General features: G+C 38.5%; 1 protein-coding gene across 1 annotated transcript; it reads right to left on the bottom strand.

Moving 5' to 3' along the window:
- Positions 1–273: 273 nt before the first annotated feature.
- Positions 274–17,577, bottom strand: CCDC14 (coiled-coil domain containing 14; the record flags this gene model as incomplete). The annotated part of the gene is made up of 13 exons (XM_082483443.1): positions 274–1,568; positions 3,299–3,431; positions 3,516–3,734; positions 4,169–4,248; positions 4,880–5,021; positions 5,553–6,120; positions 7,172–7,266; positions 7,357–7,596; positions 8,664–8,804; positions 8,906–8,972; positions 9,664–9,739; positions 10,945–11,167; positions 17,553–17,577. 13 exons carry the CDS (start codon positions 17,575–17,577, stop codon positions 584–586), a joined length of 2,994 nt encoding a protein of 997 aa, XP_082339569.1. The 3' UTR covers positions 274–583.
- Positions 17,578–17,913: the final 336 nt, after the last annotated feature.

Genomic DNA, 17,913 nt, shown 5'->3' with positions numbered 1-17,913 from the left:
ACGAAGTCCTGCCCACTTGTTTCTTTGATATTGACACTACTTTTTGCACACCTCTATGGTGAACCAGAACAAGGAGCTAATTTCTTGAAATATATGGTCATAACCAAGGAAAATAACTATGCATCTAATTTTCTAACAGTCAAATTATAATGATTTTCTAACAGTCAAATTATAATGAAACAAAAATTTCTCTTTATCACACCTGTGACTTCAAATGCGTATCTCAATGCTGTTCTTAATACTTTGAAAAACCACACAGTAAAAACATGCAAGTGTACTTTATCATTTAATAGAAAAATTGTACTACTAACAGCACCCCGATTTCTTAAAGAGTTAGCAAATGCTGTTCTAAGAATTAATTTTGCAATTAAAGAGTATAAACCTCAGTCATAATTAAAAAAAAAAGGCATTTATACCAGTTATTTCAAGTTGTACACATCAACCAGCACCATAGCTTAATGAGGAACAAATCCCAACCATAATTTAAACAGCTAGGATATTCATATCAGTACCATACTTATTACTATACTTCGTAAAAATGTAAATAATCCAAATAAGCACACCCCATTTTGTTTCCTCATACTCATTGTTTCATAATGCTATTTTGTAGAGTTCTTTGTAACCTAGTTATGTTGGCATCCAAGGCTGCTAAACTATTCTTAAAGTCCTCTTCATCTCGAGAAGTAAAAGTTGAGAAAGACGATGCACTCCACTCAGACTTCCCTGATATATCATCAAATAAAATAGAATTGAAGTCAGCTATTCCACTGCCTTTTTTCTGAGAAATCTCGTTCGGAAATAGCATCGGTACGCGAGAGTATGTCCCAGGCTGAGGCTGGTCTGGTTTGTCTCTGAAGTCTTTTGCAGCTCCACTAGGAGTGTCTTTTGGCCTCATTTGGACTTTGTCTCCTTCTGGCTTCACTTTATCCCCTGTAACTTCAAGTGTGTTTTCCATAGTCTTTTTTAAACTGTACCCAGCATTTAATTTACCCAGAATAGTTGGATCCTTAGCAATCTCACATCCGTTTTGCTGCACAGAGTCCGAGAGCTCACAGTGGTAGTTCAACATCTTACAAGCACCTCTACTTTGGGGTAGCACACCAGTTCTTTCAGAGATTGGCAACTGCTTTTTAGAGGCACTGCTAGTCAATGGAATATAAACAGTCTCATCCAACTTGCTTTGGCCATCCAGTAAAGTCACAGAATCCCTAACTGTTTCTGTGTCTTGCTTCAGTGAGGTTGGTAGTATGCTGGGAGTTGATGTCTCTTCTTCTAATAATGTACTGTTTATTTTACTTCTTTCAGCAGCCAACGTTTCATAGGCTAGATTTTGCATTTCTAATTCTCCACTTTTATTTGAAAATTGAAGTTCCGTATCGGTCAAAATATGATCCATTTCTAATTTTTTAAGGTAAGCCATTACTGAAGTACTCCCAGGACAAAGATCAGGTTGCATCTGTTTTTCATGGTCTTCCAAAAGAGACTTTGAGAGACCTTTTTCAGGCTTGGATCTAATGTTGTCTACTGTGAGGTCAGACAGAAGCTTGGCCATGCTGCCCTGCAAGGTTCTGTTAAGATAAGATCAGTTAACCAGATTAACTATTTTTTTAGCAACTAATTAAAAAAAAAAACACCACAAACAACCCTCTTACATAAACCCAAACCATTAGATTTATCAGACCACAGCAAAGTTACAATTCTCTTTCTACATGTTGTCATAAGATGTAGTATAAACGTGAAGCAATTCCTAGTTTCTTGAATTTCTTTCTTCAGCTCAATGTGCCTATAAAACAACTAAAATAGCACAATGCATTGAAGTTTGAGATTATTCTTGATTTACATGCTTTGAATACTACGAAATAGATGTTAAGGAACTGTTACAAAGCATACAGAAAGTTACCAAAATCTGTGAATTTTTTTCTGAATTATTCTTCTCATTCCATCTAAATAAAAAATATAATAAAAGAAGTAATTCTCTTATTTTCTGCTTGCTACATCAAAAGAAATGAATGCTTAAAATTATTACGTATAGAGCATATACATATGCCTATAATAAGACATCATTATACTACCATCTGGTGGTCACTATAATAGTCACAGAAGTGTCACGTGTCTAACGTTGTACTAAAGAATCTGAAGCATTAATTAAAAATACTCTGCCATTCCAATCAGTACCAACTATAAACAAGACAGACAACAGTTTAACTTCCTGTGCACATGTACATACCCTTTGCATGTGCAAAAAGCTACTGAAGTATTCCAGCTTACCACCAAGTTCCTCATAAAAGATCATGATGAAATAAATTCACAATAATAGTTCTAAAAAATTATGAGTAACACCACCTTCATTCAGTGATCCAAGAACTCCCACCTTTACACATAGTTAACATCTGGGCATAACCTATTTCAACTGTGAGTAGAATTAAAGAAAGGACTACTCATTCCCACAGGAAGAGCTTGCTATGGGTCCTGAAGACAGATCCTTCTGTGAGTTCTTCTCAAAACAGACCAATTACTGAACCAATGTAAAGAAAGAAAGAAAAAAAAAAAATCCCTCTTTAATTCAGGTTAAGAGGTAGTTTCCCAATTCTACAGCTTCAAGGGAAATACCAGTACGTCTTCAGGTCCATGGAGCTCCTGATCAGGAGGTCTGCTATTAAGAGTTAAAACTTTCACAAGTTACAGCAGACAGCATTTTACTTTACAACAGAACTCAAGTTGTGCAGCACAACTGTGTTTTAGCAAAATTATAGCACCACTGTAGCAGAATCCTAGAATCATAGACTTGCTGAGGTTGGAAGGGACCTTTAAGATCATCAAGTCCAACCATTAACCTACCCTGACAAAACCACTTCTAAACCATGTCCCCAGGTACCACATCTACCCTTTTTTTAAACACCTACAGGGATGGCGAATCCACCACCTCCCTGGGCAGCCTATTCCAGTGTTTAATAACCCTTTCAATGAAAAAAATTTCCTGATATCCAATCTAAACCTCCCCTGACATAACTTGAACCCATTTCCTCTCGTCCTATCACTTGTCACCAGAGAAAAGAGGTCAGCCTCCACCTCTCTACAACCTCCTTTCAGGTAGTTTTAGAGAGTCATAAGGTCTCCCCTCAGCCTCCTCTTCTCCAGGCTAAACAACCCCAGTTCCCTCAGTCGTTCCTCATAAGACTTGTAGCTACAAAGAGAGGTTTTAGCCTACATGACCTCCTACCACCAAGACACAAGATTCCAAAAAAAAGAGAAAAGAAAAGCAATGTGAAGAGGCAAGAAATAGCTGAGCCAATAGTACCTGGTTAATTCACGCAGTCTATTAACTTCTGCATCGCGCTGTCGTAATGTTATGCCCAAAATCTTATTTTCTTTCTCTGAAGCTTCCAGCTTAAACTGAAGGTTCTTCACATTTGCTAATGCCTCTTCTACTTCTAAAATGCCAAGAAGAATTTACCTGATTATTTCTTTCAAGTTTTAAAGCATTAAAAGAAGAATAAACAAATTAAAACACATACCAATCTTGAGCTTCGTGGAATGAATGTCATAACGCTGTTTGTTTTCAAGCAATTCTTCTTCTTTATCTTGAATATCTTTTGCAAGATGTTTGTTTTCTTCTTTCTGACTTTCTATTATTTTAAGTAGTTCTTCATTTTTAGCCTGCAGTGACTCAAGGCCTTTCACTGATTCTTTCAATTGACTCTGGAGCATCATATTCAAGGACTGCAAAGAAACTACTAGGAAAAGTAAAACATAAAAAGTTTAAGTGTTTTATGTGGTACAGTTTGAATTTCTAGATCAAACGAAGTTTTTTAATAATCTTGGTAATATGAATTCTGCATACAGATAGAAAGGGTTTTTGAGGCAGCAAGACGAAACTCAGGCTTTCTTCTTAATTATCTCATACATCATCTTCATTTTAAGACATAAATAAAGAAAAATAATCTGCTCTGCATCTTAAGAGCTGAGTCGCACTATGTGGAGTCTAAACAGGCACAACAACCCATGCCAATGCAGTTGCGTGATTAGACCCACAATACTTAGTTCAGTTGGCACTAATGGCCACAATACTGTTATTATTTATTTATATATCTTTATATGTCTGTATCTATTTAAATAAAGCTTTAACAAAAATGTCCCTTATAAGCATCATTCTCTATTAGTACTTTACATTCATAGTTGCAGCTCTGTCCAGATGTCTTCTCACTTCTTTCTCGTTCCCCGAGTTGCTGGTTTAATATTCTTAGCCTCCTAAGTGTAAATTGTGAAAAAGCACAAATTCAGAAAATACAGAGTACGTTCAAAACCACTGCATTTTAAATTTGTTTGGTAAGAAGTTGCTAAGAATTAAATGTTACAGAATGTTTCAGAAATATAAAAATGTTTTAATAATGCATTTTTCTTACATTCCTATATTTCTTCAACACAAAAGGCCCTTTGTAAGTTTTGGTAAATATCTTTCCTTCTGTTCTGAAGTAAAATGCTACCCAGTTATATATTTGACAGCTCCCCTGAAATAAGAGACATTTTTGCATTTGAGAATACACTACAAAAAGAATACAAGCAGGCTACCTATCTTGATACTGCAGTTTTCAGACAGAATGATACGTTGATTCCACCTAGACAAAGGCCCAATCATGATGTAACTGGTGCTACTAAAACATCAGTACTAACTGAAGTCTTGCTACGTGTTAAATATTGTTTTTTAAACTACATAGCCTTACCAACACACTTCTTGTCTATGCAGTATTTATATTTTCAGAATGAAAGGGCCGTAACACTTACACCATAATAATGCTAAAATAAGAAATTTAGAACAGACCAGTTAAATATACTTCAGGTGCATTTGCAGTAAATACAGAATCACTGATGAGTTACTAACCTACGCAGCTGGACATTTTCACTTCTGAGAGGCTGTAAAGCTAGTGCTATTTCAGCTTGTATATTCGTACTTCCCACTACAGCTGGGAGCAACAATATGCAGTCTTCTATTTCACTCATCAGCCTTAACATTTCCGAATCATCTGCAAGAGGTGAGGGAAAAAAAGACCCCATAAACACATAAACCTGTAAAATGACAATAATATTTTATATGCGATTAAGCAATCTACAAGAGAATAGTATCTACTTTTCCCCCCCCCCCCAAGGAAACCTCACCTTCAATTTAACTATATTTATTTAAAATTTCTAAGCTTGACTATGAAAACTATGCTTTAGGTTCTTGATAAATCACAATCCACCATCTCTCTAACCAACCTTGGTGGGATTGCTGTTGCAATGTCTACACTGCTCCCTTTCCTTCCTCAGGGGAAAGCACTGTATATGAAATTACAGCAATCTTTATTTTAGCTGTTACAATAATGTTAAAATACTCCAAAAAATAATTTAATACTTATCCACAGTGAAACATGAAGCTATTGAAGTTGTGGAAAACCACTCTAAGGTGTGTCAGATCATATGTGACAACTTCCAGAAACCAAAGCGCTCACTCATTTAACACAGCTCTTGTGCTATTTGTATGTAATCACTCTACTGCACAATGAAAATGTCCTCACCTTGATCTGTTATCAGTGCTCTGAGCTCTCCCAGAAGATATTTTACAGTCTTAACTTTATGGGCTATTTCTTCTGGACTTTCTTTTCTAGATTTTTGAACTTTCTTCACAAAACTTGTCTTACAGCTTGTATCTCTCACTGGGGCTGCATCAAGTACATTCAGTTCGTCATCTTCACTGACTGTGTCTTCACTGTGTTCTTCAGAAGTATCTTCCTCCTTGTTACTTGGAGCATTATGTTTTGCTGGACAATGATGATGGCAATTCTGTTCAGTCCTGCCATTCATTTCATGCGATTGTAACAGGGCCAGGTGAGCTTGTATGCATCTTATCAAATCTGCTTCTTTTATCTGTTGCTCATGGTTTGGTGTCATCTCTCTGCCAGAAGATGATGGGATGAATGAATGTACTATAGAGTTACTTGATGCACCTGATGCTATATAAGGGATCACACTAGGAAGAGCAGACTGTATTTGAACAGCAGTAGTAGAAGCAGCAGAAACTACTGGGCAAACCACAGGTCCTCCCATCTCTGCCACACATTCATTGCCACCATCTACAGGAACAGCCTGCATAAAGAATATTGATATTAAACAAAAAATTAACACAGATTTATTTAAAAAAAATCTTAAAAAAAAAACCAAAACCAAAAACCCCTTGTCTGACTCAATGTAGTCTTGATCATTCTTCGCAAATTGTAAAAGCAACTACAACTCACTGATTGCATAATTTTCCAGTGTATTAAGGACTAATTAAAATGTACATCTGATTTAGATTACCTTTATCTTAAGTGTTATTGGCAACATTAAAGCACAGTTCTTTTTCACCTGTTCTGTAAAAAAAAAAAAAAAACACCAAACCACAAACAACCACCAACTGGGCAGCATTTTGGTTTTGTTTTTTTGCTTTGTGAACAATCACTCCTTGAATAAGACCAGAACAGGGAAGAAAAAAAAAAAGACAACACTTACCTTTCAATATTTTACATAGATGAATTTCTTAAAAGTCAAGGACAGCACTAGCTATATATGAACTGCCGGCAGATGGAAGGTAAGTCTACAGTCTTACAGTTTCAAGGTGCAAGCCCTTTACCACACTTACCAAGGTGGCAGTTGGTACTCTCCGTTACTTCTATTCTATACCCTGAATACAGAAGTGTTTTAAAATGTGGGTCTAAGATAATACACAGTGTCTGAAGGAATAATCAACTTGATCATTGGCAAGGAAAAGCTACATGTAAGATATGATTTCTTTTATCAGGAGTTAGTTAACAATCCTAATGTGTGTTACTGAGAATGCAATTATTAACAGTAATAAATAATTTCCTGTACCTTCCATGTTTGCTGTCCACTACAGAATTCACTGTGCAGAAACAAGCAGCCAGTTGAAATCCCTCTAATTTCATTTTTTGGTGTCTATATAAAACGTATTTTAAAGAGCAGTATTTTCTTTCATTATTTATTCTGTTCATCACTATTGGTTGAAATATGCAATTTTTTTTCTTTAAGGAAAATTATTACGTAAACCCAAGAAAACCCACACACTTGAATAAATATGTAAATAAATACATAATGGTAATTTAAAACATTTATTAATATTCAGAATCAAACTTTTACTTACTGACTGAGTAGATAAAGGATTAGCTGAATGCTGCAGGGACAGAGCTGATGTGGAGGTAGGTAATCGGTAATTAAAAGCTGTAACATTTTGACAGCCTAAAAGAAAGTAACACTCATAGATCAGGGAAATTTTGGGCAAAACTCATACAGTAAAATAGCACACTCTACATTAATAGTTCCACTAACCGTGATTTGAGGTAGGAAAAGGAGTTACAGTAGGAATTTCATTACTGTTCTGTGATGGTTGGCCAGTTATCAGAGACATCTGAGTTTGCACATGCTCGCACAGTTTCTGATGCGCCACTGGAGAGAGTTGACTGCAAGGCATGTGAATTGGCTGAACCATCTGATTCTGTGCTGCACTGGAAAGTTCTGTCTCAGTAGAAGGTGTGGTGGACAAGGCAAGTTTTCTATTTGATATTGGTACTACAGAGAAAAGAACAAAAATCCCAGATGAAGTTGTCTGTCTTCTCAATCTACACAAACCTACTGTGTTGTCAGACAAACTCTGGCAGGTTCCTTTGAAAAGGAAACCCAAAAGATCCTGCAGCCTAAGCTCCCAGTCAGATTTTTACTCACCAGCAAATTAATCCATCTTCACCCCCCCCCTCCCGACCTAACCCAGCTGGACAAGCTGGACAGACTGCTGTCCTTGAAGGAAGCAGAGAGATTTAATCCTACAGAAGGCCAGTTCTAAAATGCAATTCTTAAAATCTCTGCTTAGCTGCTTTCTAAGCTTTTAGACCATTCAGAATAACCCGTACCAAAGCACTCTCCAAATCTAATTTTCTTATGTTGGGTAGAACTAAAACTCTATTATTTTTACAGTGCTGGGAAGTTATCAGCTATGTCCTCACCTACAATTCAAAAAAAAGGCATTCTGCTACATACCTAGTCTACAGCCCCCACCTGCCTACTAGATTAGAAATCACACAAAAGAAATGCGGTGGATAGAGGGACAAATACTAATAAAAGTGAAGTATTTCAACTGAGAGCAACTCAACCTAGAGTACTCCATTTACCTTTCCATTCAAGTGCTCTGGCCATGGAACCATTTATTGTGACATGTTCCCGTTTCCAGAAACTGATCTTTGAGGAAAGCCTGGCTGGACATCTAACTCCAGGACAGTTTATAGCTGCATATCCCAAACAGAGACCAAACACTGTAATGCTTCACTGTCCAAGAGAAATGGGACATGGGTATTATCATTTTCCTCCACACTTCCTACCAGCTAAACTTGATGATGTTGGTATTTATAAATGCAGTCAACTTTCTTTGTTGTACATGAAGCTCAAACATTTGTGAATTTTAGTAACTGTTTAGTAAACATTTAAGGTTTCTAAAAGTAAGGTCTACATCCTTTTGCAGATCCAGCCCCGGATCAACCTAGAACAAATGACAACAATTATCTGAAGCCCTTTTATATCCCAGGAAGTTGAGGGGTCTCTCCATGCTGTTTGAGAAAAAAGCAAGCCCAAGAAAGCCCACTTACCAATTTCTTTTTGGACATGGACAGGAGTACTGGTTTTTTTCAACCCTTTCTTCTTGGAAGTATTTCCTTTGGTTAGCAAAGGCTTGGAATGAATTTTAACAGAAGTTGTTTTCCTAGGTTGTTTATGGATAGTCTCCTCTCCTAGTATTAGTCAAAAGAAAAATTAGTCAACAAACCAAATCAAAACAGTCTTACAAAAAAATCAAAATGTAACTTAAATTTTCAATAGGTACAACCTGTACCCTCATTTTGTAAGATATTCTTCAGTAAAGCTGCACAACGATCAAGTCCATTATGAATTGTATCAACCTGCACAAAGAATACTGCAGTCAGAAAATGAGTATCACTGTTTTCTTTCAGTAAACCAAGATACTGTTTCAAAGGTGAGTGTTCCCTGAAAAAGCACAATTGATAACCTGCAAAATCGTGTCATTTTCCATGCATTAATTTGCAATTACATGAAAGTTTGCAAACACGCAAATTTTGCAAAAAACTCTAAATTGTGTTCTTGCACACATGTCCATTTGCTGGATTTTATGTTTTGGTAGTTGCATATGTGTGGTTTTTAGTCTTATTTCCATGTACAGTTAAGCTATTATCTACAGCCTATTTCTATTTTGGAGATAATTGACTCAGCACTACACAGAAAACAGCGCTGCAGCACTGACTCTGTACAACTCGATCTTTTTGGCATAAAACCTAACAAATATGGCTATACTTCTGCCAGGGCCAGCTCTTGTACATAAACATCATAGCTATGTTTGAAATATATATCCTGTGCCTTAATGAGATTTGTCAGAGCCAAACTCACTGCACACAAAGCCAACTTGCATGTATCTGCAAGATGCAGTACAGACACTCTTGCTAGCTTTGCAAGAGCTATTTCTAGTCCAGATGCAGTAGTATCTAAATTAACCTGTTTTTCTTCTATTATTCAAGGTATTCCAACTTCCCTTCTCTTTAGATAACAGACATGATTACATTAAAGTCATTTAGCTACCTGATCATCAGAGTCAGTTGAATAGAGAGAGTACCCAGACTCCGCGTCAGAATGACATCCTTTTCTTAAGCCAAACCTGAAAAAGTCAAATTCACTATTTATACTACCTCCTTAATATGGAGCAAAGCAAGAAAATCTACTTTTATTCAATAATAGCAAACTAAAGTAAGTTAATTTTATCAAGAAACAAAATCTCTTTCCGAAAACTGTGCATTGCTGCAACAAACATGTTTAGCAGACATTAACAGCTTATGTCAAAAGAGAATTCAGTCTTTATTCAACACTCTTACATATGGCTAGTAACTATACAAAGTCAATCTTTTATAAACGAAACATGCAGAGAGTCAACCCTGTATTTCTCCAGGCAAAATTACTATTCAGTTTCTGTCTGTCTATTCTTGGGCTGCTTAGAACCTGGCCATACTGCTTTTCAACTAAAAATCTTTTCTGTTACATACTAAGAATTTTTGACTATTTCCGAGGTATGAAAAATATAAGGTTCCCAAATGCTCACACGTACGCTCAATCTTAGATAGTATTCACGATTAAGGTCTTACCGTTTTCTTCCATTTGTTAATTTAGCTGCTCCTGTTAGCCTTCCAGAAGACAGTACCTGTTGATTACAGATATATACTTTGATTTTCACGGAGACTTTCACAACATAATTGAAGACTACCATTGCTCACTAATTCCAAGACCTTTTGCTGAGGCAGATCAGTTAAAGGTAATTTACAGATTTCTGACCAAGGAGGGGGCCCACTGCTGCCATTAGGGACTGAATCTTGTAATTTTCATTTCACAAAACATGCTTTTACTGCATGAAGCTTCATTAATACCAGCAGCATTCTACACATACAGTAATTCACTTAATGACACGGTCAAGGGCTGACACACAAACATATGTTCCAGCCCGAAACCAAGCTCTATACACACCTAAACTTGGCAGATTTTAAGAATAAACTCAAGTCACAACACAAACCATAGATACACCAGGGTGGAAGAACCCCTGAAGGGAAAGGTCGCTGCGGCGCCCTTCACCGACACACATGAGCCCGCTGAGCCCCGCGGAAGGGTCGCCGGGCTAAGCCCAGGAACGCAAAGGCCTTCAGAGCCGGAAGGCCCGACTCCCCCTCAGGAGTCGTTACGTCGGTCGCCCTGCGACCGCCCCCTCACCCCCCTCCGAGCACACCAGGGGTCCAGAGAGGGCTGAGACCCGACTGCAGACCGGGAAGGTGCTGGGGAGGGTTCCCGCTCCCCCCGGGACCCCCGCCCCGCACGCACCTTGCAAGGCCGCGGAGCCGCCGGCCCGACCATGGCCTCAGCCTCAGCCGCCACGGGGGTGGGGCCAGCCACCGCGCCGACCAATCTGCTTGGCTGATGGGCGGGACGGCCGCTATGGGAGGGGCGGGGCTAACGGCCGCCTGATCCGCCCTGCTTGGCGGCTCCCGGCTGCGCGCCGGCGGCAGCGGGCGCGCGAAGGGGGAAGGAGGGTTGTTGTGGAGCGCTGTCGGGGATTGGCGGAGAATGGGAGCCGAGGAGCCAATCGAAGGAGAGAAGGGGGAATGGGCGGGGCTAAGGCGGGCTGTGAAGCGGTCGGCGGTTGTGTCTGTTAGGGTGTGGGGGGCTGCGCGTTCCCGTCAGGGCTCGGCCCCCCGGCAGCCCTCGCTCCTCGCCCCCCGCGCCCCTTTGCCCCCCCAGCACCCGCCTCTCCGCTTGATAAGGTATGAATCACCTCACGTAGCTGCGTTTTCCCGTCTCAGTGCTGTCCCTCCATGGTGGGCTGTCTCTTGGCAGCAGCAGGCCCTGGGGGGCAGGGCCTCCGAGCACTCATAAAATACATGGAGATACAGGCCTTGCAGATGGGTGGCCACCCTGAAGAAAAACGAGGATATTTGCGCGGGGGACTGTTCCTAAAACTACCTCACAGCTTCAGCCTGCCTGTGCAGTCAATGTTCTGCAAGCTGTCAGGCACAAAAGATAAAAGCAGGCTGGTAGCAAGTCAAAGGGAACCTTTGGTACTTTTGTGTTCAGGCTAAAACCAGCAGTTCTTTGTTCTCCACACTGAATTTCAGCTATCCCTAAAAACAGTCATGTACATGGGTCATAAAGGATGGTGCCTCAGGTTTCACACACAGCCACTGGTATATGAGTATTCTGCATGTAGTCACTTAATAGCTGAATAAATAGACCTTCTGAAAACAGCGTTGAAAGCTATTACATTTACTCAGGCTGAAAATGTGATTACATTACTATGTTATTGAGTGCTATAACAGAAATGCGTATAAATATTCAACATCTGTGCTCTCCCAATGTGTAAATGGTGGTGTTATTAGGTATTACTGTGTTAACATTTGCACTGAAACTATGCTGAACTTGAAGTAAAACTACATTGTGAAGGTATTTATCATCTCGTCAAAAAAGCCAGAAGAATTTTCTAGTAGGAATTTGGAGACCACTTCAATTTTTCTCTTTGAAAAATTTAAAATAGGAAGATCACTGTAATAGGAGAACAGCTGAAGGAAGGAATACAAACTAGAAAAATGGAAGAAAATGAAAAGAGCTCAAAAAGATATGTGGCAACTACCAAACCAGTGCCAGAACCATTGGTATACTCTTTTCTTAGGGGATGTTCTGCAAGTTTATGGATAAATTCTCACTGAAGTGATAGATGTGAGTACAGCAATTTAAATAATAAAGGAAGAATGATCCCAAGTTGTTTAGCAACAAGTAACAGATATAAAAAAAACAATACCCCCCAAACCACAATCCCATTCTTTGATTTGACAGATTATTTGAAGACACATAGAAAAACACTTCATTTTTTCATCAAAAGGAAGATTAATACAGAATACATGCTATCAAGTTCCATTCTTGTCAGCTGAACCATTTTGAAACGATGGATGAAATAGCAAGATTGTCTAATAAATAATTTTAAAAAATGCAACTGTAAAGATGAAAAAAATGCATAAAGAATTAGAATTCTCATGAAGTCACAGACCTCCAAGTGGTCAGTCTTTAAAGAAAGCACAAGCTGCCACAAGACTTGAGATAAACCTACAAAAATTAGCAGCAGTGTATTCTAAGCATAGAGTTCGCTGTCAGAAGAGCTAGATATTTTTTCTGTCTGACATTTGCTTTCTTCATTGAAACAGTTTGAGGAATCACTGAATATCGCTGGACCTGTCTGGTTGTTACGGTAAAATTGTGATTAAAAAAAGCTCATTTTTTGTCTTACACACTGTCTTACTCTTCAATGTCATGTCCTGCATTCATACGTAATATTACATTGTTATTCATACTCACGATCAAGCTATGTTTCAGAGAGAAAATTAAATTTCATTTAAGTCCATTGCATTTCATTAAACCAATTTCATATTTTCTTTCTGTTTGACAGATGACTAACATTCCCCAAACATTTCCAGGGGCATCATTTTTGGATATGCCTGAGGCCAGGTTGCTCAGTCTTTGGGAAAGCAAACTGTGGCAACAAAAGTGTTCCAATACTATTTAGTGTAGAAATAATGCTAAAGGCAATTAAAAAAAAATAAATCTGGCAAAAGCAACATAAATAAAACTATAATGATAAGCAATGTTGTCCTAAATAGACGAAAAGGACTTCTCAAATGTCCATGATTTATCTCAAATTTGATTTTCTGCCATATCTAAAGAACTAATTTATGTAAAGAAATAAGGATTTGTTAGTTAGGATTTGAAATAATGTTGTTAGTAAGGAAGAATAAAAAATTATTTTTACAAATACTGTACAGTGATGTCCATGTAATGAAATAGAACAAAGTGTTAAATGGGCTATGATAGCTTAACACAGGTCATCATGCATTGGACTATCTATGCAGAAAAAACATGTTGCAAACTAGCTGAATATTAACTGTACTGTGACAGAATGTGGTCTCCCTACCAGAAAGTGGTTGATAAATTGGACGTTATTTAGAGAATTGTGACAGGACCAATGTAATACAGGACAAAAATACACGTGGAGGAAAAGACTCAAATTATTAACCAGGGAAAAGCTGCCTGAATTAGGAATAATTAAAACATGTGTGTGGTTGTATTTGCAATGTTAATGCTTGAGGTGCTGTTCATGTCACATGAAGCACCACTGAAAATAATAAAAAGCTTTTTCTTAGCCTAAATAATTTAGCGTTTAAGTTGAAATACCAGGGTGATACAGCAAACTGTATACAAGACTGATACCCTTAATAATGATGAAGAAATAAATATCCTTAGAACATAGCTTTTGGGGGCCAAAGATTTTTGAGGGGATGATTCTCAGATAAAGTAAAACAAAACTCTTTCATTTTAGGAAGGAGAGAAAGCAAAATGAAACTAATAAAGGTGAGGGAAGAAGTTTGCGAGAAATAAAGGCGAGAGAATCCAGTTTCATCAGAAAATGGAGTTTTTTCAGTACCTACCTAGGAAAACCAAAGTCATGTTCTCATTCACTGTAAGTTCTGGAAATCTTCTGCTACCAGTACAGACAAGGTCTAGTGATCTAATTAAGTACTAACCCAAGCATAATCAAACACTAGAACAAACTAATATTAAGCTTTCCTCTGAATGGATTACAACCAAAAAAATGTGTGGGCTTAGCAAGGGAGTATTTCACAAAATTAGGAGCTTTTTATGAGACAAGTAGGCCAAGAATATCAGTGATAACTGATTATTGTTTAAGAGTATTTTCGTAGGTGCCCAAACCCCCATAAATCTACAATTAAGGAGTAAAGCTACAACTTCACTAATGGAAAGAGAATGTTTTTTTTTGTCTATCCCTTCAGTCTACAAATAACAAAGAGAAAAGGGGAGATGAATAGCAGTGAATATATAGTTAAGAATACAACCTACAGAAAGCAGGTACTTCATTTGTCAAAGACAGGCTTAAGGGACATCTTGACCACAGTAAAAATACTATTAGAGGAAGAAGAAATGTCAGAGAGAACTTTTCAGTTTGGTAGGTAAAGATATAATGATGAGATTAAGCTGGATTTTATGGACCCTAGAATGGTGTTATAATTTTAAAATAGGTTTTAAATAATCTACAAAGTGTTCTACATTTTCAGTGTCTCGATCAAAGATATGCTTTAGTTCAATCACATATATTGAAAGCTGCAGCAGGACCCACTGCATGGAAGACCCATGATCTGTGTGGTTCAGAAGGCCTATAATCAAATTTTGATTTTGTGATGTTTTTGGAATGAGTACATGTATAAGCCATGAATTTCTTTTCCTACTGTGTAAATATAATGGGAAAAATGTAAAGAATTTAGCTTTGGCCTGTCTGCCCATATATCAGTGAGGCATCTTACGTAAAGCACGTTAAACGCTCTTCACCTTGAGAAATTCTCACAAAGGCAAGATCATAAGGGCATTGAGGTATGACTTGTAGGAAGCATCACTAAGAATCGAGCTGTTTTGACCTTTCTAAGCTGATGACAGTGTAAGTAACAACACGGAGTTTTCAGAAAGCTGGTGACATTATGCTGTACAAAGTACTTGTGCATGAGGTTTGAGTCCCACAAGATGGCGCCACGTGAACGTAAAGTAATAAGAACTGCATTTAAACCAAAAAGTGACTCGTTATTTCCTTAAGATAAATCGATGCATGTTTTTGTTTAAGTAACATTGGAAAAATTCCACTGGTATTTCATAGACTCTTTGTCCATATTTGCCTTTTTTCAGGCAATCCTACTGACAGGAATAATGTTTTATTAGTGAAAGTATATGTATGAAAATAGTAATTTTTGGCTAAACCTTTATGGCACTATTTATTTATTGTTCTACTAAATATAAAATCTAGGTACTTTCCTGAATCCATAGTGATATATATGACTGTATTTGCTGTGTTGTCAGCATTAACTGATAGGCTTTTACATTCCAGTTTCTTGAGGTTATTTGAGAAGACTGCAATCTGCTTCCCATGCAAATTGATGATCAATTGCCATTAGATCCAAACCCACCACCTGCCCTTTGGTTTTCTTAGTAACTGAAAACACATGCTATGGTACTAAGTTTCCCTCGTATTCTGTTTCTTTGACAGAGATTGTCTGAATATTAGGTAGTGGTGAAAAGACGCTGATCTGTTTCCTTTGACATAAGAAGTTTGCTCCAGTCATCTATATTAATTACAAAAAATCAGCATGAGTGAGGAATACTAAGACAGAACCAGGATACTTTTAGTCAATCATATTTTCTGAGTGATGCTGGAAACAAAGGAACTCTTGCGCTTACCCTCACAGCTACAGCATAGCGCTGCAGAAACGGCTTTACCAAATTGTTAGGTGAAGCTTGCAACCTTTGTCCCTTTCTCTCCAGCTGTCTTCCCCAGTACTTAATCTGTTGCAAATTGGAGTCTGTTGGAAAGGAAAAAGCTGGAAAAGAGCTTACTACAAATATTCTTGCTCCATTGATCCCTGAAAGAATATAGTTAAAGTAATTCTGGTATTCCTAAAAAAAGATTTCCTCCTGACTTTAAAAACAGCAGCTGGGTTAGTGGTTAGCTGGTTATAACATGTGATTACTCAGTCTCCTTTTTCAACATAAGCATTCACTCAAAATCACAATATACAGTGTATTCATCCAGGATAACATAAAAGTGTGAATAAACTTAGAACTCCAATCAGTTACGTGTCAGGACTAAAAACTTCAGCCACTCAATATCTTCAGTAAAATGTCCAGTATTCATTACACTCGCAAATAAGTCTTCTGGGAGATTCAGTGCCTCCCACATGTGAGTCAGTCCACCCAAATGCTTTATAGCTGTCCCTTCTACCTGGAGATAAGCACAAATTAAAAATGCATCCCAGGAAAATGCATGCTATTTTGCCTTCGTTCAGAGGAAGATAAAGTTTTCTGTAATCCAATGTCACACCCAAAATAGTTGAATTGGGCTTGACCTAGGCTTTTCTTTTTGAAGTGTGCTGTGATGACTAGGGGCTAGATATAAAGGGAGCATCAGTGATATCAGAGACTAACTGGATGCCTGAAGCACACATTTGGTGCGTACAGTTAAGAAAGATTATAGCAAAAAGACTACATAAGTAAAATAGGAGGAAAAAGTGGAAGCACATAATGATTACAAGTTATAAAAATACAGGCAAAATTAACAGTGTGAGTACAGGAAATAGTTACTTCTGTAACATCTGGAAGGATGTTAATTTTGCAGACGTGTGGCCTGACTATAATTTTAAATTTTTTAATGGACATTAATTCATGCATATTCTTTCTTTGGCAACAGTGGTATGACTTGGGTGAGAAAGTGATCTGAGTATGAAAACCATAAATCTTCAGGGCCAAAGGAAGCACAGCTGAAGAAATAATCTACTTTCTACTATATAGAAACAGCTAATACTTTAGTATTCATGATCCATTATGTTTATGTTAAACATACAGAATATTTATGGACATAGAGGTGAAAGCAGATTATCCAAACTGAAAATGCAGCCACTGTAACAATATTACTAGAATAATAAATATGACAAAAAGCCTATGGATGTAAATTATCAATGTCTTACATATTTGCCCCAGAAACAGGGAAGATATTTCTTGCTCTTTGATCCAGGTCCTTTAAGAGCTCTGCTGTGACATCTTTCCATTTTGTCCAAGGCAGCCCTTCCTTATATCTGGGGTAACATCACCATGGGCCATAGCAGATGTACAATAATTCAGACCTATTGCATCAAACTTAAGATGTCAAAATAAAGAGGGCAAGCCTAGAGGTCATCTGGTCTCTCCTTTTGCCCTGAGGCTGGATCAGAGATGTCTGTGCACATCCTGCCAGGAGTTTGTCTAGTCTGCTCTTGAACACCTCCAATCTTTCCACGTGGCATTCTACCTGCCACAGCCCTGAGGGCATCAGTGGCCTGAGTGGCCCTTACCAGCCTCCCCTGGACTAAGCCCCATGCCTGCCCTTGGGCCCAGAACCATTGGTTCAGCCCAGCCCAGGGCCGTCAGTCCCTGCCCCAGCAATGCCGTAGGATGCCAGGCTCTATCTCCACCGCAGCCCTGTTTTGCCTGGCCATGGGCCCTCCTGATCCCAGTCTGTTGACTGACTCTTTGGCTGGACCTTGGACCTGCCTCATCACCAGGAACTTGCCAGATGACCTTAGCTCGGGGCTGCCTCCCCTGGCCTGCCCCGATCCCTCACTGGGGGCATGGGTCCTGGCTGGCAGGTCCCTGCCCTGCCAGCTGTGGCATTGCACGTGGCTCCTGACTTCCCACCCCAGAGGGACCAGCTGG

This window comes from Vanellus vanellus (genome assembly GCF_965231255.1).
Source record: "Vanellus vanellus genome assembly, chromosome: 5".
In the NCBI taxonomy this organism is placed as follows: domain Eukaryota; kingdom Metazoa; phylum Chordata; class Aves; order Charadriiformes; family Charadriidae; genus Vanellus; species Vanellus vanellus.
Note: the sequence above shows the minus strand (reverse complement) of the source record. Positions and strands in the feature narration are given on the sequence as shown.